The sequence below is a fragment of the Populus euphratica genome, unplaced genomic scaffold, assembly GCF_000495115.2.
Source record: "Populus euphratica unplaced genomic scaffold, PopEup_1.0 scaffold93.1, whole genome shotgun sequence".
Taxonomy (NCBI): Eukaryota; Viridiplantae; Streptophyta; class Magnoliopsida; order Malpighiales; family Salicaceae; genus Populus; species Populus euphratica.
The window spans coordinates 253305-274050 of NW_011499873.1; the positions used below are offsets into that span (position 1 = coordinate 253305).

Genomic DNA, 20746 nt, shown 5'->3' on the forward strand with positions numbered 1-20746 from the left:
TTTTTTTTTTTTTATCATAAAAGACTAATTTACCTTTTAACCAGTCTTATTACAGCAAAAAATCCTTCTTAAAATACAAAAGTGCCCCATAAAAAAACTTCAATTAATTTTAAAACAAAGGTTATTTTAGTAAATTGATTGTGCTAAAAATATGAAGTCTAAAAAAACCAAAAAAGTAATTATCTGATTTTTCATTTTTACGGATAGTGAAAGTATTTTATTGTTCAATATGAAAAATACCATTGAAATTAAACCATTATGAAAGTAAGAGCTACTTATTCTGAAATAATAGATAAATAAGTTGAAAATAACGTTCTCCGTTGAGTCATGCAATCGTGAAGTTAATTAAATTACAACTAACATAGACAAAAATAATGTATCTTAAATTTATCTAATAACTAACTATATATTAATTCTTTAGTATGTCCATCTCTGAGAATTGATTAAAGTTGATGTTCGTTGAGTCTCGTTTTTTAATTGATTTGGATCTAAGAAGTTCAAGATAATTAAGATTATAACTAACATGCACAACTAATAATTAAGCTAAATCGCTCTTAAAATAATGATAGTTCATATCACAATACAAAAACAAGTAAATATTTATTGGTATCAGATGATTAATTCTAGAGTTTGCATCGATAAAGTTTTCAGTTGGATTTGTTCAAAAGTAGTCATGGAATTACAAACAGCACAAATAGCAATATTGTATCTTTTTAGTTGCCCTTCAGTGTGTTATTTGAGTGAATATTTATTGATTAAGTGATTTAAATATCATAGTGATTGTTTTCTAAAATATTTTTTATTTAAAAATATATTAAAATAATATTTTTATTTTTAAAATATTAGTTTTAATTTCATTAAATCAAAAAAATTTAAAAATATATAAAAATTAATTTTAAATAAAAAATTTAAATTTTACTCAACTACTGTTTAAAATATAATATCAAACCGGGTTAAATGATAATTACGAGATATGTGGCCTTATTTCTTTATTCTTTTCTAGTTAAGTTGCTTTTAAAAAGGTTAAAATGATCAGGATTATAATTAACATAGAAGACAATAGTTAAATTAAGCCACTCTTGAAGCAATCATAATACAAAAGGTCTTATTTGTATTACTATATTGTGTTGTGTTTTGAATATAATCTTGTTGTGATGTGTTATTGGTGTTATGTTGTGGTGTAAAAACAATGTTTGGTGATTGGTTACTTCTTGTGTTTACAAATATTTAAATCAACTAAATAATAATTAATTAAATTGTGTTACTGTGCTCTTAAGGTATTAAATATCAGCGATGACTATAGCATATGAAAAATATTTTATAACTTCTCAACCTTGTATGTTATGCACGTGCATGTATGGCCCATGGCATACTTTTTGCAAGAATAATTCTTAAAATTATTCAATATAATCTATAATATAGAAAAAAAGATTGATTTGCTTCAAGCATTATCTTCTCTGACACGTGTGTGATTTATTAGAAACTAGAATATTAACGGGAAATTAATATTGTCGTTTTAAGTAGATAAAAAAATGATTAACGAATAAACAACTATGCTTTTAGTTAAAAACATCAAAGACAAAACATTCTTCATTTAAGCATAATACTTTTTAAATCAAAATTAGCCAAAAAAAAATTGTATTTTTAAAGCATAATATATAATACCAAATATGCACAAATCAGGGTTAATTCTAATTTACTCTCCTTGAGTTTTGAAGCAAATCTAGTTTCTCCTGGTGAGGTTCCAGTTGTTTAAATGTCACTCGAAATTCTTAAAACTAAGTCAATTAACAAGAATATTTTTTTCCGGACCCTAAAAAATTTAAATTTGATCAAATAATTTTTTTTATTTTTGAAATACTTGAAGAGATAAAATCTTTTAATTTTAATTAAAATATCTCAATACTATCACAAATATAATTTATGTTTAAAAATATAAATATAAAAATCATAAAAAATAGTAGAATATACTTCAAACTAATGATTTTATGTAAATATAAATTTTAAATTATGAATTTTATTAATAAATAGATAAGTCAATCACCACATCACGTTTGAGTGTCAATATTATTTGGTATTATTAGATATATTATTGCTTTGTTTATTGATGATTATATATACCTTTATAACAATAAAATGTTTAAAAATTATTTTTCTCTGGACGTTAAGTTTTCTTACTTTAACGTGGACACTAATTTATTTTTTAAAAGTTTCTAATTATCTTATGTTTTTTTTTCTCAATATGAACTATATTAGAAAAAAAAAAACTTATTTTGTTAGTTTGGGAAACCCAAAGAGGAAATTTCAACCAACAGTCATGTTAATTAAATTCAAACATTATATGATAATTAATTAACTTTTTAATTAGATAAAAATAAATAACTATTTTTCAGATTAAAGAATAATTATATGATTTGTATCAACTTTTTTATCGAATTAGTTACGAAGTTGTATCAATTATTGAGTTATAACTAACATGAAGGATGATAAAAATATCTTAGAGCTCTTTTAGGCTAGAAAAATTAATAGATGTTATAAGACAAATACACTAAGACTCAGATTACACGAGAGCTATAAGATTCATGGTTATAAATTTTTGATTAAGTTGACTATGAAAGGGTTAAAATGCTCGGGATTATGATTGCCTCGAACGACAATTATTAAAATGTAATGGCGCTTTAATGACAATAGTTGCACGTGCATGTAACTGGAGTGTAATTGTAATTATTTTTAAAGTATTTTTTATATTAAAATATATTAAAAAAATATTTTTTATTTTAAAAAAATATTTTTAAATCATTGTATTAAAAAAATTCAGAACATATAAAAAAAATTATTTTTCAGCAAAAAAACATAAATTTTTTGATATTTTGAATAATTTTTAAAATTATTATTTATCCAAATTAGATTATTGATATGAAAGATTTTTTTTATTTACATATGTATCTGACTCAACTTATGTATATCTTAATTAATTCTATAAATTATAAAATTAATAATTATATCAACCTCCGATGATTATTATATTACCAATCATGAAACTAGAATATAAAATCATAAATAAAATAAATTTTTTAATCTTAAATTGTTACCACTAACCACGTACCTGCCAGAGATACCTAATAGAGGATTTAAAAGATTTATTTATATTGGTTAACATATCCCATATCAAATAAATACAGAACATTAATCAATATAAAAAAATTGAGTAGACACTTGCCACAAGATTCAAGTTTTCCAAATGAAACCCAAAATTGCAAAGTTTAACTGCCTGGCAAATACATCCTAAATCATTTAGGATATATTGAAAATATAATAAGGATTAATTTTTAAATATTTATTTTTTTATATTTTATTTTTAATATTAATATATCAAAAAAATAAAAAAAAATAATTTAAAAGTAAAAAACTTTCAAAAGTCTTCAAAAAAATTATTTGACCGTAATGCCAAGTAAAAAAATTTCAAAAATCTTCAAAAAAATTATTTGACCGTAATGCCAAACAAGACATTAATAAATTTAAAAATATAAATTATAAGTAAACATATGATATTGAATAAATATAAAAATATAAAATAATATGAAAGATTGAGCATGAACCACCCATTACAAATCTTAAATCTCTTGGATTGAAGTGAGATTCAACTATCAAATTCTATAGTTTATGATGATACGAATTCTTCGATAGGATCTCCCCATGAATTTAACCACATTCAAGATTTAAGCGAGAAGTAGTCATGGAGCGACGATGAAAATTATTAAAATTACTGCACAAGTGAAGAAAATAACATGATAAGGTTCTTTTAGCTACTCTTAAAAGTCGAAAATAACTAATGCCACGAAGACAAACATGTTGGTGTTTAAATCATAATCAAAATGGATATTAATTTGTCGAGATCAGATGACAATTATGGAGAGAGAAAAATACAAATTAGTTTGAGTTTACATCATAATCAGAATGAGTATTTCTCAAGATCAAACGAGTCACTACGATTTGATCTTTATATACAAATAAAGTCAAGTTAATAGGTGTTTGTGAGTAATTTGATTTTGAATTTGCAATTACATTTACATGATTGTTTTATGTGGATGATGCTTTTCTTTAAAAGGGAGTGTCGTTCATCCAAAAATCAAAAGCTTTATTATTGTATTAAAGATCATAATTATTTTTTTTTTTTTAAGATTTAGTAACCCTGTATACACAGGTTGAAAGTGTCTGTTTCACTTGCTTTTAAGAGTGTGTTTTTTTTTAATTTTAAAATAATATTTTTTAATATAAAAAATTAAAAAAGCTTTATTTTAATATATTTTAAAAAATACCCGAGCCTGGGGGATTCTAGATCCAAGAGAATCAAACCCAAGACAGACATGGCGGGATCAAAATTATAATCATGGGATTTTATTTCTCAGGCTACTTACTGGTTACATAATTAATTTGAGAAGAAAAGGAAGGCGAGCGGCTTGAGAAATCAGATATGCCTTCGTAAAGACAATCGTATCTATCGAACGGCTATAAAATCTAAGTGCAACGTAAGAACATATTCCTGGTAGCACCATAACATACACTACCCTTGACTTGCAAGAGCAAGCAAGCAATCGGTGTAAAAAGAAAGGGGGGAATAGCCATTACAACACACAACTTGAATAACAAAAAGAAAAGAAGAAGAAGACTTTAGAGCTTTCTTTGCCTCTCTGCAACCTTCCCCCCCTCCCCTCTCATAACAAAACAACCACCTTAGATCTAACCCTAACCTTCTCCCCTCACCAATTCCCAGGTACCGACTCTCTGTCTATTCTATAAAATTTATACACATGTTTTCGTCTAATTATTTTGTTAATGTTCATTTGACGTTATGCATTGATTTTTTTTCTTGGTTATGTTATCTGGGGATTGAATTGTAGAATAATGGAAGTACCGTCGACGAGTCAACAGGAGTTTGAGTACTTGTTCAAGTTGTTGTTAATTGGGGATTCTGGTGTGGGAAAGAGTACTCTGCTTTTGAGTTTCACGTCCAAGAATTTTGAGGATCTTTCTCCTACCATTGGTCAGCTTATATTTTTCTTTCTCTCATTAATTTGAGTATTGTTATATATATATATTATGTTTTGAGTATCTGCAGAGTTAATGGGCAACCTCTCTTGCTTTTATATTTGCAGCGACTTGTCTTTGTATCGATGTTATATTTTTGGGTTTTGGAATATAGACCAATTGTTTGTAAAATTAGTTTTAGTGTAGCTCTAAGATTTATTTATTTTTTTTCCGTAAATTTGTAGGTGTGGATTTTAAAGTAAAGCATGTCACCATAGGTGGGAAAAAGTTGAAGCTTGCTATCTGGGATACAGGTAACTGTCTGTCTGATAATGGTTTGTTTACGTAAACGTTCAATTCAATTAGAATTTGTTTTTACATAATGTTTTCATTAGAATACATAGATTGGCCGTGATTGGTTGATGCATCGTGGTCTGGAGGAATTTCTGATCAGGGAATAACAGTTCCTCTGGCTAGAAGGGAATGCTTTAGTTTTGCTTGGTTGATTGGGTTGATGAAGGTTTATTTTTTCTATTTTTTCATGTTGCAGCTGGACAAGAGAGGTTTAGAACTCTAACTAGTTCTTATTACAGAGGAGCTCAAGGGATAATTATGGGTATGTGTTTTCGTCTTGTTTATTCCTCCCTTGTGTTTTGTCTTGTTTTCTTGCCCAACCCTTAAATGTTCTTTGAAGCTTATCCGGGAAAAGTTGATATTTAACTCTACTGTAATGTATGGTTGATATTCTCTCCACGTAATTGGATCTATTCATCACATTGACTTGGAGACTGATTATCAATAATTTACTTATAGTTGTGAAACAACTATCTACAAGTTGTTGGAAGGGACAGATTGTTGCTTTGGTTTCAGTTGTTCTTATCTCGCTCCTCTTGCTTAATGCTGTTGTCTTTGGAATTAGTACAGTGTATGATGTAACACGACGAGAAACATTTACAAATCTATCTGAAATATGGGCAAAGGAAATTGATTTGTACTCAACAAATCAGGATTGCATCAAGATGCTTGTTGGAAACAAAGTCGATAAGGTATGTATAAAATTGCACTGCAAATTATTTGTACTACGGAGGGTGTGGTAAGAATTTGCCCTTTTCTTTTCTTTTCTCTTTCTAGATGAGGATGGATTTACAGCCTTTTCACTGTTTCAATATCATTTCAAGTGTTCACATACACACACAACACACATTTATATATTTAACAAGCATTTGTTCGTGCATGCATCTATATGTATGGTTCTGAATTTCTGTTCTAATTTTTCGAAGGCTGCTTAGATACAACAACATCATGTGTCTTTTTTGTAGGTAGCATATCAAAAGGTTTTTACATATCAATGCTTTTACCAACATTTAATCCATTCTCTTTATTTTACAGGAGAGCGAAAGGGTTGTCACCAAAAAAGAGGGTATTGACTTTGCTAGGGAATATGGATGCCTTTTCCTTGAGTGTAGTGCAAAAACTAGAGTCAATGTGGAGCAATGCTTTGAGGAACTTGTTTTAAAGGTAGATGAAATTCTAGCACCTGCCCTGTAGTTCTTTGTTTTGTAATCTGTTAAAGCACTTACTTTTGTTGGGACAAGTTTAGGTTTGTTCTGTATCTTTTCTTAATTTGAAACTTTGAAGATTACATTTGCTGCCCCGTGTGTTCCCTTCTCTGGTCAATCATTCGCTACTAATTTAACTTTGAAGTACTTTTTATCTGTTTCAATTGACAATCTATGAAACATGTTTGTTGCATTTGAGTGAATTTGATCCTTTTTTCTTCTGGTACAAATTTATATAGATTATTGTCTAATTCTTTTAAAATGATGCTTTAAAGTTTTGAGTTTTCCATCACGCTTTGCTTAGCATTGGAAGGCAGAATTTCATGCTTTCAAAATGGAACTTATGTGTAGAACTTCGGATGGTAAAGCAACCTGTGTTTTCATATTTTAGCACACTGCATGCATTTTCTTCAATCGTGATGCTAATCATGAATGGTGATGATTGTTTTATGTTGATATGCAGATTTTGGAAACGCCCAGTCTGCTGGCTGAAGGCTCTAGTAGTGTGAAAAAGAACATCTTTAAACAGAAGCCTCCAGAGGATGTTACAACCAGTAGTTGTTGCTCATGGTAATTGCAGAGTTGAACTCTTGCTACTGTCTTTATCGAGTATCCTCTGGTTTTCCTGTCATCTTCGATATAATATTGTGTTTTACGTCAACCGTCAACATCAAGCTGTACATTAGTTGTATAAAAAAATTGATGTTATTTGGTTGAATCTATGTTCTTTCCGTTATTTGACCAGATTTATTTTCCTGTTACTTCTCATGAATTTCTTTTATTCCCTGCTCCCCCTTCTATTGGGGACAACTAGAATTTTGTGAACATAAAGGAGAAAGAAAATGGGGTTATATTAGAAATGCATGAGCTCATTCTTAGGTGCACAATTCTCCAAGGAAGAAACAAGACTCGCAGAACTTGAGCATATCATGCAGTTATATGAACTTCATGAGTATACCCTTCAATAGAAAATTTGGCATTTTTTTTTTCCGGTTCGGCCGCCTGCAAATAGTTATCACTTTAATGTGAATATGCTCCTTATTTTGTTTTATTTTTATTTTGAGCCTCTGGCTATTTTCTATGATTTTGTTTCAACTCCAGTTAAGCCTCTATCGGGGCGCAAATTATCAGGGATAAAAGGAGTAAAAAGTTTGGGTGAAATAAACATTTCTAGGATGTCGTGGTCTAGAAATATGATATTTGATTAAGGTTGTGTTTGAAAATGTGGTGGTGAAAATGTGGTGGTGTAAGTCATGTTTCTAAATCTTTTGAGTGTATTTTTGTTTTGATTAAAATAAATATTTTTTTTTATGTTTTTGGATTGTTTTAATATATTGATATTAAAAATAATTTTTTTATTTTAATATATTTTTAAATAAAAAATATTTTGAACCATCTCTCTTATTACAATTTTAAATATACTCTAAATATCATTGTTGGTAATTATGTTATCAATTAATTTTTGGTAATTGTGATACCAATTAATTTTATTGTGGTCCCAATCATGATAAGATTATAATTAATGTCATTTAGTCAATTTTTTATAAATTATAGTAGTTAATAATTATACCAGCATATTAGTTAAAATTGAAAAACAGAGATAAGTTTCTATATGAATAATAAATTTTAAAGATCTTAATTGTGGTTTAATTTTTAGTTTACAAGTTGAATAAACATTTATATTTAAATTCATAAAATATATTAGAACAAAATGATTCAAAAAAATCATAGTTTTGTTGTGAATTGGTCATTTAGTTCCAATCCATAACAAACTGGTTGATTAATTGAGTTAGAGAATTGATAATGAGACTATTGTCTCTTCTAATAACAAATTTTCCCAGCATCTGAATACAACAAAAAAAAAATATTTATATTATTAATCTTACTTTTAATTTAGTTAATTATTTTAGAAAGTTAAAAATTTTATAATTTTAATAAAATTTGGATGGAGTCTCTCCTACACAAGAATTATACATAAAACATTATATATATAAACAATTTGAATTCTAGTCAATTAGATGTAATTTTAATTAAATTACACCACTTTAATCATAATTAACAAAATTCATATCAAATTCTTAAAATTTAACATTAAAGCAAATTTACCAATAATTACACATAATTTATGAAACTCAATCGCATTAAATCAAATTCAAATTCACAATAAATTAATATAATTTAAAATAGATACCAAATTTATCAACTTATTAATAATTCAATAAAATGTATTATTCACCGTGCAAAAACAACATCCATACTCTCTTGTATTAGATCATCAAGCATAATTAATTATATTATTGTCTGATTCCAACAATATATAAAAAATCTGTCATTCAACAACTAACATCAATTTAATGCAACATAAAATTAATTGAAATAATTAATTTATAAAAATTCATAAAAACATTGCATAAAAGAAAGATAAAGATAAGATAAGTCTGATTGCCAGTGATATAAATGATTAATAATAAAATTAAAAAAACATAACCTTTAAAAAAGAAAAAAAAATAAATCAAGCTAATTTACATGAACTTTCTAAATCTAGGTTAAAGTCTTGAATTCATAACCCATTAAATCTTAAAACCAAAATGAATTAAAAGGTTTAATTCATAATCAATTTAATGTTGGGTAGTCAAAGTAAATCCAACAAAGAATAATAATTAAAAAAAAAACCCCGAGAAAACTTAAGTCATTTTTAAAATTAATAAAAAATTATACAGAAAGAAAATAAATAAAAATAACCAAGCTTAATTTTCAATTGAATAAATATTGAAAGATGAAACTTAAAAAGAAGAAGAAGAAAAAAAAAGTAAATCTGAAGGAACATCTCAACAATGGGTTAGTTTACAAAAGTCGATTTTTAATCAATTTAATGTCAAATTATAAAATATATAAAAAACATCAATTTAAAAAATCCACCAAAAAAATAAAAAACAATAAAAAAAATAGAGATCAAATTTGACAAGAAAAAAAAAACTTAATAAGGATGGAATTGTAAAAAAAATAAAATTATTCCATATAAAACAAATAGCAATAAAAAATAGAGACTATATTTGAAAGATTAAAAAAATTAAAGGTGTATGAAATTATAAAAAAATCTTAATTTCATAAATTGTTTTTAAAATATTAGTTTAAAGAATTGGCCAAAAAAACTCAACAAAGAAAGATAAAAAAAAAAGATATGAGATAAACAAAGTTATTTTTAATATCAAAAAATATTTTTTCAGAAAGCAAATAAATAAAAAGAATAGAACTTGGTATCTAATTTAATAAATATTGAAGGATAAAAATAAATAAAAAAACTTAAATGAAGAAAAATAAAAAAATCAAACAAACTTGATGCTAACCTCTTAAATCTGATTGAATCTCTAAAATTTATAATTCATGAAATCCTGAATCTGGGTTCAACCAAGAAATTTAACTCCCAACTAATTTAATATTAAAGAATTAAATCATGAAAAAAATATCAATTTAAAAAGTAAAAAAAACACAATAAAAAGAATAAAGATAAAGTTTAATAGGAAAAACAATCTAAGAAGGGTAAAATTGTAAAAAAAAACAAAAAACAATCCTAAACAAAGTAAATAGCAATAAAAAGAATAAAAACTAAATTTGAAAGATAAAAAAATAAAAGGGATTAAATTAAAAAAAATATTTTGATAAATTATTTAAAATAAAATAAATAATAATCGAAATTATATGAACTAAATGTTAAAAAAAATGACTAATATAAAATTTTAAAAGGATTGGAATAGAATTTGAGGTGAATAAAGAGAATAATGAAAAGAAAAAGAAAAAAAGAATTTATGCAAACCAGAAGCGTGTTTGACGCATATGCCACTGTCTTGGAGATGATATCAAGACTTTTTAAACATTGCCATAAAAGAAGATATTTGATGATGAGACAACCATGCAAACACTATTCGAAGGGCGCGGTGGTTGTCTACCTGCCCAAAAACCATGATAAAAACACCACGACAGTGTTGTTAATTTTAAACATGAGGTGATTAGGTAATTAAACTTTAATAAAAAAAAATAAAAAAGATGTAGAAGTCCCTATATCATAGTTTTTAAACCCGGCTCGGTGGCTGACCCGGTCCAAGACCCGGGTTCCAGGTTTTGACCGGGTCACCGGATTTTGACCGGGTCGAATGGGTCAATTTCTATTTTTAAAAAAATTCAAAACGACGTCGTTTTAATAAAAAAATAAATAAAAGTCAACGGGTTACCACCGGGTTTTTGACCGGGTTTTGCCGGGTCGTCCGGGTTTCCGGGTCAACCCGCCGGGTAGGCCGGGTCACCCCGGGTCACGCCGGGTCATGGCTTACCTTATTTTTTCATCAACCCGGCCCGGTTCTAGCCCCGGGTCGGCCGGGTCCCGGGTCAACCCGCCGGGCCGGGCCGGGTTTTAAAACTATGCCGTAGACTTAAGCCATCATTTTTTGTCCTTTAGATATTTAAATAATTTAACTGTTTTTAAAAAAATTTAAAAGACTAATTTACTCGAAACAAATAAAAAAAACATTGAATAATAATAAAAGACCATCTTGCCCTCTAAGCCTAGCCGGATAATTTTTTGAATATGGCACAAATTTGTCAAAAAATAGTGTTTTGAGCTTTAGAGCATAGTTTTAAAACCCGGCCCGGCCCGGCGGGTTGACCCGGGACCCGGCCGGCCGGCCCGGGGCTGGAACCGGGCCGGGTTGATGAAAAAATAAGGTAAGCCATGACCCGACATGACCCGGCCGACCCGGCGGGTTGACCCGGAAACCCGGACAACCCGGTCAAAAACCCAGTGGTAACCCGTTGACTTTTATTTATTTATTTATTAAAACGACGTCGTTTTGAATTTTTTAAAAATAAAAATTAACCCGGCCGACCCGTTCGACCCGGTCAAAACCTGGAACCCGGGCCTTGGACCGGGCCGGGTTTAAAAACTATGCTTTAGAGTACAACATCCCACCTTCTTCCCTTAGTTTTTTGTTAATGCAATCAACTAATAACGTATTTGTTTTTGTTGTTAAAAAATGTTTTTGAAAGTTTTGATTTTTTTACATTTTAAATTGATTTTTTATATTTTTAAATTATTTTAATACACTAAAATAAAAAATAAAATTTTTAATATGTTTATTAGTAAAAAATACTTTAACAAACCACCACCACAACCGGTACACTCACTATCCAAGGAAACAAATTTAATAAAATACCTGGCGGTGCGGAGAAGAAGCATTTTCTTTAATTACTAATAAATAGAATAAAATATTCTTCTTCAACTTAAAATCATCCATACGCCACTCTACCGCAATACCATCATCTGCCTTTACTTTTCCTTTAAGTCAACTATTCCAACCAATCAACTTGACGGCCTCCACTTCTCCTCCTTCCCCAGTCGGGGATGACGTCGACGCCCATCCCCCACTACCTTCGCCACCACCACGTCACCTATCACAATCAGAATCAACTTCTCTAAGCTCAAATATTATTATGATCTCTGGTAGAGATCCCGATGCCCTTTTCAGCGGCGGCGGCATCAGGTTTATTTGTTTTTTTTTTCTTCTAAAAAATTATTTTTATGTTGCTTTTTCTATTTTGCTTATATAGTTTTGGATTTTGAACTTGTATTTGGTTCGATCCGAAATATTAAGTATTAGATTATCAAAATTGAAGTAAATATTTTTACAAGTCAGTTATTGTTATGGTTTGCAGCTTTCTTAATGGAAGCGGAGGTGCTCGATTTAGTTATGGATATTCGAGTTTTAAGGGTAAAAGAGCTTCCATGGAGGATTTCTATGAGACAAGTATTTCTGAAGTTGATGGTCAAATGGTTGCCTTCTTCGGTGTTTTTGATGGTATTTGCCTCAGCTCTTCATTTCCATAAATTCATCAAATTAAGAGTGTGTTTTAAACTTAACGGGTACTCACTCATGGTGTCTTATTTAGGCCATGGAGGTGCTAGAACCGCAGAATATCTGAAAAATAACCTTTTCAAGAATTTAAGCAGCCACCCTGATTTTATCAGAGACACAAAGACAGCAATTGGTATGGAATTGTGTTTGTATTGAATGAGTGCAATGTTGACTGATGTTGATACCTGGCATTTTGTTGCAGTTGAAGCATTTAGGCAGACTGATGCAGAATACCTCCATGAAGAAAAGGCCCATCAAAAAGATGCTGGGTCAACTGCGTCAACTGCTGTTCTTCTAGGGGACCGGTTGCTTGTTGCTAATGTTGGCGATTCTCGAGTTGTTGCCTGTAGAGCTGGTTCAGGTGGCTCATTTCTCTGTCAAGACTGAATTATAAGTGGTGGTAGTCTAAGTATTCTTGGGGCACGGTAAATTCTTAGTGAAAAAGGGATGTAGTATGAAATGGCATGAAATAGAATTAAGAATTACGGAAACTGGTTATTTATACACGAGTAAACATAGGTTGATGAATAATGATACCAGGTCAGAAAGATGCTTTTATGAGGTCTCGTGAAGGAAAGAGTTCCAAAGTTCCCTTGTAATTTCAAGAGTTTTATTAGATAAAGGGTAGTTAAGAATTACATTTATGAAATGTATTTGTATATTGTATGACTTTTATTATATTTTATTTGTAGCTATTCCATTGTCTATTGACCATAAACCTGATAGATCTGATGAACGCCAAAGGATTGAAGAGGCTGGAGGTTTCGTTGTGTGGGCAGGTGAAACTTGATCATCTTGAGAAATATGTATTCCTTCATTGTTCCTTCATCTGCATTTGTTGTATACTTGTGCAGAATGAATTTCACATGGATATTGCCATTTCAGCCTGTGGATGCCTTTTCAGCTAAGCAAACTTAGATTTCTAACAATCTCATTAATTTCTCGGAGACTGGAGATGAACTGCTAAAACTCTGCTTTGCTTGATCAATTCTTCTATAAATTAACTTGAAAACTTTCCAGAGTTTTTTAACGAAGGTTTAATATAAGTTGACTTGTAGGTTTTGGCTGTGTCTGCTCTTGCTTTTACATGTAGAAACATAATTTCAAGCTCTTTTAATGTGCTGGCCTTGTTCATTTATTTTTCTTGAATGTGGGTATAGTAGGCCTTTTCTTGATTTAATTTTTAAAAATCAGATTTTGGAACCATTTTCCATTATGGGTGCAAGTTGGGAGAGCTTTGCTGGTGCTGGCATTTAGCTGTAGGGAAGGAAAATGATTCTATTATATGCCACTAATTTATTTTTATGCTCGATATCATGATACAGGTTTGATGAAGTACTGGCCAAAAGTTTTATGACAAATATCTCTAACCTGTTGCTAAAATTTCTAGGAACATGGCGAGTGGGTGGCGTGCTTGCTGTTTCTCGTGCATTTGGGGATAAGCTACTTAAGCCATATGTTGTTGCTGAGCCAGAAATTCAGGTAGTTTTGGGGAGCAAAAATAATCATATGCTAGTTTATACTGTTTTTATGTGTGATCTTGTTGCCATTTTATTCATTGTGGAAATATGGAAGGGAAATATAGCAGGGAAACTGGACTTTACCATTATCACATGTCTATTTGCTTTTCTTGTTTAATTCCACATCACTAATGATCGTTTCTGTTCCAATGTTTAGGAAGAAGAAATTGATGGTGTAGAATTTATAATTGTTGCAAGCGATGGGCTATGGAATGCCCTAACAAATAAGGTCAGGCTTTTCTGCTCTTAAAGGATTGTGCAAAATCTTCTGAAGTCTTTCCTATCATTGAAAATTGTTGATATCAGTACCATGCATGAAGAATAATATTATTTGTATCCAAAAGCTCAGGAGGGGGGGCGTTGGGGGAGTGGGTGGGGCTAAGCACATGCACAAAGGGTTACTAGTGTTGAATGGCTGGGACGAGATATCCTTGGTCTCCAGTTGATGAGAGTGGATCTTGGCAGTAGTTGGTTCTTTTCCTCCTCCTGGATGTCCTGAGAGCATAAAGGAAAAATGTGCCCTTTCTATTTGTTCCCACTTGCCCTCTCTTTCTTGCCTCCTTTGCCCTAATTTATGGTACCCAAGGAACCATTAGACTCAGAGTTGGACCCCAAATCATTCTCTTATTGATGGTAGAAATTTGGCTGAACTGTTAATAGCAAGTACGTGATTTGTTATCATTGAAAATTCATAGAGGGAATGGTGATTTTGAAGTTTGAAGTCAATAAAATGGGTATTTTAATTCATCTGAGTGTTATGGATGATGTAGTACTTGCTAGATCTTTATTCAAGAGGCATGCACTTAATGTATGATACAGTCTGCCATTCTAGAGAAAGTTACTCTAGGATTGTATTCCTGGAGGATTACATCTGCCCAAACCATCGAAGTTTGAAACTAGTTATAGACCGGTAAGCTTGTGATTGTGTTGACGAGGATGCTTTCTGTCTGTCAAAAGGTTTGCTTCCCTTTTAGAATAGCCTCTTATCATGGGAAATTCAGTTAGGATTTGTGAAAATCACGAATTCTGGCAGCAGGATGTTTAAATTAATAGTAAAACTATATTTACTGTCATGGAAGCTTGAAAACATGTTTTCTGGTTGAGTACTGTTGGATCGAGATAACTACCCTGCACAATTATAAGTCCATTTTAGTTGAATGTGGCATGTTAACGTGGTAGCTTTTATGTGCTTCCAGGATGCAGTAGCGCTAGTGCAAGATATAACAGATGCAGAAGCAGCTTCAAGAAAACTAATACAAGAAGCTTATGCACGGGGGAGCACTGACAACATTACCTGCGTCGTCGTCCGATTTGATTGGCCACCTGTGTTGTCGTCTGATTTGAAAACTCATGAGCAGGCACATCAAGATCCAAAGTTATCACAGTGATGACAACCTTATTTTTATACCCATGATCAAATAGTTTAGCCCGTCTTTGTTTATTTTGGTGATTTAATAGCCATTAAGTAGCATCGTTGACAGAAAGAAAAAAGTTTCTACCAGCGCAATTTTTAGCCATTCGTTTGGATAGAGTTTAGTCGAACACTGTTACAGGCTAGCGGCTGAATTTTCTAGTTGATTATCTATGTTGATGTATCAGTACAATACTGGCTCTGTTGTGGGTTTCTTGCTGTAAGCTCCTTAAAATCAGAAATTGACCTTGTCAGATGGAGTTTTCCGTTGTCTTGATTAATTATTCCAAGGACTTCGCGCTTAGCAGGGCAGAATGCAATGCAATGACGGGGGCTATTCTGTTATCTTTTTTTTTTTTTATATATATATATATTTGGGTATTTCTTTAAAGCTGAATCTATACTCTAGAAAATGGATCTGATATTTATTACAAATGCAAAAATTATTTCAATAGTATGAAACAGCTGGCCAATTAAATACCAAAATAGCTATGAAATTAGCAAAATAAATCTACAAACACCGTTTCTCACGAAATTGTGAAACGTGTACAAAAAAAAAAAATTGAGAAAAAAGAAAAGGAAAAGGAGCAGAGGTCAAATCGTCCATAAAATTTGTGACACGACTTAAGATCTGAATCCTACTTGGTGATCTCTGCTTCTTTCACTTCAAATGCAACAATCCAAAAACACAGAACTCTGTCGTGGAGTTTGTATGAAAAATGAGCGTTCAAAAGACAAATTTTATTCCCACTAACTTCTCAGGCGGAGAATGAAAGCCCAGATAATTCAGTGGTGAACATGGCTGGTTAATCCGGTCATGGTTACTGTAGAAAACAATGCACAGCTGGAGGGGCATAAACCCAGTTTATAATAAGACCAAAATTTCTTCCCAGCAGTAGTGAAGCAACAAATACCTCCACTTGAATTCCTGCTAATAGTTGAGCTAAGGGGTAGATGGCTATGCTTTTGGGCACAGAATCATAAAGTTAGTCTAAACGTGCACGGGGCAAATGCTCGCATCTAAATGTGCAGTCTTCTCTATGACAGACATTCTCATTAAGATGGCCAGATTGGCTTAAAGAAAGAGACTAACGCGCAATCCTTCTACTCTTTAGACGAAGCTTCTGCACAGGATTATTTCTCCTGATGGAGCTTCTGATGCCGATGATTGCTATACGCTATCACTGTGTATTATGCTTGCAGTTTCCAATCATCAACTGAATGAAACTGCCACTGAAATCACCAGATCATACAGTTTCTGACAAGGCATCTGTGACATCGACATACAGTTTGTGAAATTAGTACTGTTTCAATACCGACGAGTACCTTAAGGTTAAGAAAAGATCAGGATGCCACTGCTTTCACGAGTTCAGTTTATAATCTTGCGCTGCATAGAAGTACTACAGATTATTGTTAAAAAAAAAAAGTACTATTAATAATTTAAGAAAATAAACTCTAAGTGCATGTTCAGAAAATGACATAAAAACACTGGAAGTGAAAAAAGAAATGGCTTCAAAACTTGTTGAACAGGGGACCATAATTTTCCATTATATGATGATCTTGCTCCAATATTTAAGATTGTGTGAACAGGGCTCTTCAAGAAATCAAAACATGTTGAACAACCAACAAATCCACAATATACTTACAAATTACACCCCACAAATAAAAAAAAATAACGAAAGAAAATCCAGAGCATCCTCTTCAAGTGAAGTTGGTTCTGTCCAAATTCCAAAAGACCAAGAGCTCATTTTTCGGAGCTGATTTTCAACAAAGCCAATCCATGCGCACGATATCTCATTCTCGCAATGCCCCTTGCAGGCAGCTCAACTGAAAGCTTCTGAGAGGAGGACGCATTTCATCCAAGTAACTTCTGAGAACAAGCAAATTGATAAAATTCTTCTAAAGAGTTAAGAGCTAAAAAAAAAAACTTATGAATTAAGGAACATAATTTAAATAACCAAAAAAAAATCTAACTTGCTCGGAGACTGCTTCCTGTATTTCAAGAATCAGTGAAGGCGAAGCTGTTGATTATAAAAATAAATAAAAATACAAACACATCTGAGAGATGATTTTGTAATCTATCCTCCTGCGAAAAAAACCATCCAGAAAAGTAAAGAGAATCGTAAGAAATAAGAGTGTAAACATAGAATTTTGCAGAACAAATAAGAGTGTAAACATAGAATTTGATAATCTTTTAGCAGAAGAAGAAGGGAGTCTGCAAAATTATAAAAAAAATGGCAAATCTTTATTACTTGGTTTGCATGTCTCTCACACTACTCTATATACCAGTTTATTCCTTGCTTAACTACCAAAACTAACAACTAACTACCTTCCAACTGATTACAACTAATTAACAGACTAACAAGCACGTGCAAGATATTCTTCGAATTCGCTACTTCCCACCCTGCTTCTCACCACTGATTCTGCTCCTTTCGCTTTACCAATATGTTATCACTAACAATACCCCTTCATCAAGGATTCTTGCCCTTAAAAGTACATTTCAAAATCAGGAAATTGCTCATGTAATTCCTCCAAGTCTTCCCGCGTAGCATCTTCTGAAAGTAAGTTGAAACCATCTAATTGATCCCATTGCTTCTGCTTTGTTACCCTTCTTGATGATCTTTTTCTCCAACATCTCCAGTGGTTGCTCTTTAATTCGGCCATACTCATCCATTTTTAGTAGCTTTGAAGCTACTGCAATATTTGTTCCCACCTTTTTTTTTTTTTCAAGTAGCGAAACATGGAACACAAGGTGAGTGGAAGATCCCCGTGGCAGCTGTAGTTTATAAGCCACGTGCCCAATCTTCTCAATAATCATAAATGGGCTATAGAACCTTGGATTCAGTTTGAAATTTATTCGTAGAGGTAAAGGATGTAACTTGAGAAACATCTGACCCCCCACTTGAAATCCCCTGTTAGTCTTACCTTCGTCTTTAACATGCTTCATCATGTGCCTCGCTGCCCCAAGTTGAGTCTTTAACACCTGGTCCAAGTTAATTCTTTGTTATATCATATCCTCCACAACAGCTAGTACTGCAGTCACCTCCTATGCAAGCAACTCTCTACGAGGAGGTGAATAGCCATTCAAGGCTTGAAATGGACTTGTTTTTATACAAGTGTGGTAACTTGAGTTATACCACTATTGGGCTAATGAATCCACTTCTTAGGGGCATGTATAATCATGCATCTTAAGTGTATTTCCAAGAACTGATTGACTCATTTAGATTGGCCAGGGTGGAATGAAGAGCTCATAAGTAGCCTAACTCCCAGGAACTTGAACAATTCCCTCCAAATGGTGTCGTGAAAGGATGTTTAAGAACAATAAAATAACTATGCTTCGTGAATTTTTTAATAATCACCAATATGGTGTCTTTTTTCTTATAACAGTAGAAGTCCGTCAATGGAATCGTTTGTAATATTCCTCCATATGCCTTTTAAAGTTATTAAATGTTGCAGCAGTCCAGGATAAGCTATTCTTCTGATTTGGCTTGTTTGCGTACATCACACTCATTTACCATTCTTTTTATCAAGACCTTCATGGATGAGCAATTGAACATAAATTTCAGCTCCTGTAAGAATTTTAGATACCCTTCTGCTTCAGTAAGTACTTTTAAATTTCATGATTAGTTTTGATTATAAACAAGTTATTCTCTAAATAGTGTCTCCACTTATCCACAACTATTAATATTATCGAACACTCTTTTTCATGGATGGATAACATTTGATGTCTGAGACTCAGTGCCTTGCTGAAAAAAGGAAAATGGCCTCCCTTCCTGCTCCTAACCTATTAGAACAATCACTTGTTTCTAGTATAATAGCATATTTGAAATTTAGTAATGCAAAAATAGGAGCTTGACACGAGGCAACCTTCAAATGATTAAAAAGTCTCTTAAGATTTCTAGTCCCAACTTAAATTTTCCTTCTTTAGCAAATATATTAGAGGTTTGCTTGTAATTCCAAGTCCTTTAAAGAATTTGCAATAGTATCCTTCCAACCCTAGAAACCCTCTCAATTCTTTGACTGGTTGTGGAATTGACTATTTCCTAATAGCCTCTGTCTTCTTAAGATCAGTAACAATACCATTTGATGAGATGATGTGACCTAAATTTTCCACATGTTGTTCACAAAACAATCATTGTGACCTCTTAAGGGACTCTAGAACATCTCTTAGGATGTTCATATATATATATTTGGAGTGGTATATTGGGATCTCACTATCTCGGCTTCACAGATCAAGTAATGCAGGTGTCCACTTTTGGCACGGTATTAGTCACTTACCAATTCCAAGTTCTCCATGGATATCTCTAGTTAGGCTAAATTGTAGAGTATTATGCCATGAGAATAGGGTGCCAGTAACAGGAGGTTTTCTTCGTAGATCCTGCAATACATCGAAATCGCTTTAAGAAGGTATAATAATAATACAACGAAAGAAGATGTGCAGCTGGGGAAAGGAATGATTATGCCTGCAACCACAAATCTCCTACAAAACTATTATATCTCGCAAAAAGGAAAAGCAATATGCCTTAGGTACAGTAACTCGAGAGTGTCTTTTGCGGTGAAGTACAATAAAGAGAAAAAAGCACAACAAAATTTCCTTCACTACATGTGCGAAAACAAAATCTTGTACAAGTATAATCCAGCGAATAATACCTTGAAAGTGGCATCTGGCAAATTTGAATACGACGCCTGTCAAACTAATAATAGTCAACAATGACACTTCGGGTTTTTCTGCTGCGTGAAAGAATTTGATCACATTGGCAAAACACCAAAAACATTTCCTGCTCCCGCTGCCTTTGCTGATTGCCACAACCCTTTCTTAGTTGCATACTATCCCCTGGAAAGAGGGATCGATAGTTTGATGCAGTGGTTCAAAATTAAAGATTTAAATAATATTATAAATTTTCAAAGCTTGACACAAATGGTTCTATGGTGTAGTGGTTAGCACTCTGGACTTTGAATCCAGCGACCTGGGTTCGACTCCCGGTAGGACCTTTACTTTTGTAATTTGGGTTTTTGCCAAACAGTTTTCCTACTAAACGGCACCGCACTCAGACACAAACATCTAGCCCGAGTAAAGGCCCTTCCAGCCCCATCTCAATGGACCGCTGCTTTTGCTGTATTTATTTATGAGTGTGATCTGGATTTTTAAAGTATCTTTTTATTTAAAAATATATTAAAATAATATTTCTTTTTGGTTTTTTTAATTTTTTTAAAAATTAGCACATTAAAATAATATAAAAATTAATTTCAAAAAATTAAAATTTAATAAAAAAACCAGTTTAACGGCAACCCCATAAAAATGCAGATGCTGTAGCTTGACTG

At 31.7% G+C, this 20746-nt stretch overlaps 1 protein-coding gene and 1 non-coding gene across 2 annotated transcripts; both read left to right on the forward strand.

Moving 5' to 3' along the window:
* Positions 1–4626: 4626 nt before the first annotated feature.
* LOC105127911 (probable protein phosphatase 2C 11) lies at positions 4627–15777 on the forward strand. The gene is made up of 16 exons (XM_011029392.1): positions 4627–4774; positions 4902–5044; positions 5274–5342; positions 5579–5644; positions 5953–6074; positions 6418–6546; positions 7051–7157; positions 7198–7264; positions 11841–12121; positions 12294–12436; positions 12528–12626; positions 12696–12854; positions 13186–13272; positions 13884–13975; positions 14171–14242; positions 15210–15777. Exons 2-16 carry the CDS (start codon positions 4906–4908, stop codon positions 15399–15401), a joined length of 1824 nt encoding a protein of 607 aa, XP_011027694.1. The 5' UTR covers positions 4627–4774; positions 4902–4905; the 3' UTR covers positions 15402–15777.
* A 4567-nt stretch (positions 15778–20344) lies between these two features.
* On the forward strand, positions 20345–20416 carry TRNAQ-UUG (transfer RNA glutamine (anticodon UUG)). The gene has a single exon. It is a non-coding gene; the product is annotated as a tRNA-Gln (tRNA).
* Positions 20417–20746: the final 330 nt, after the last annotated feature.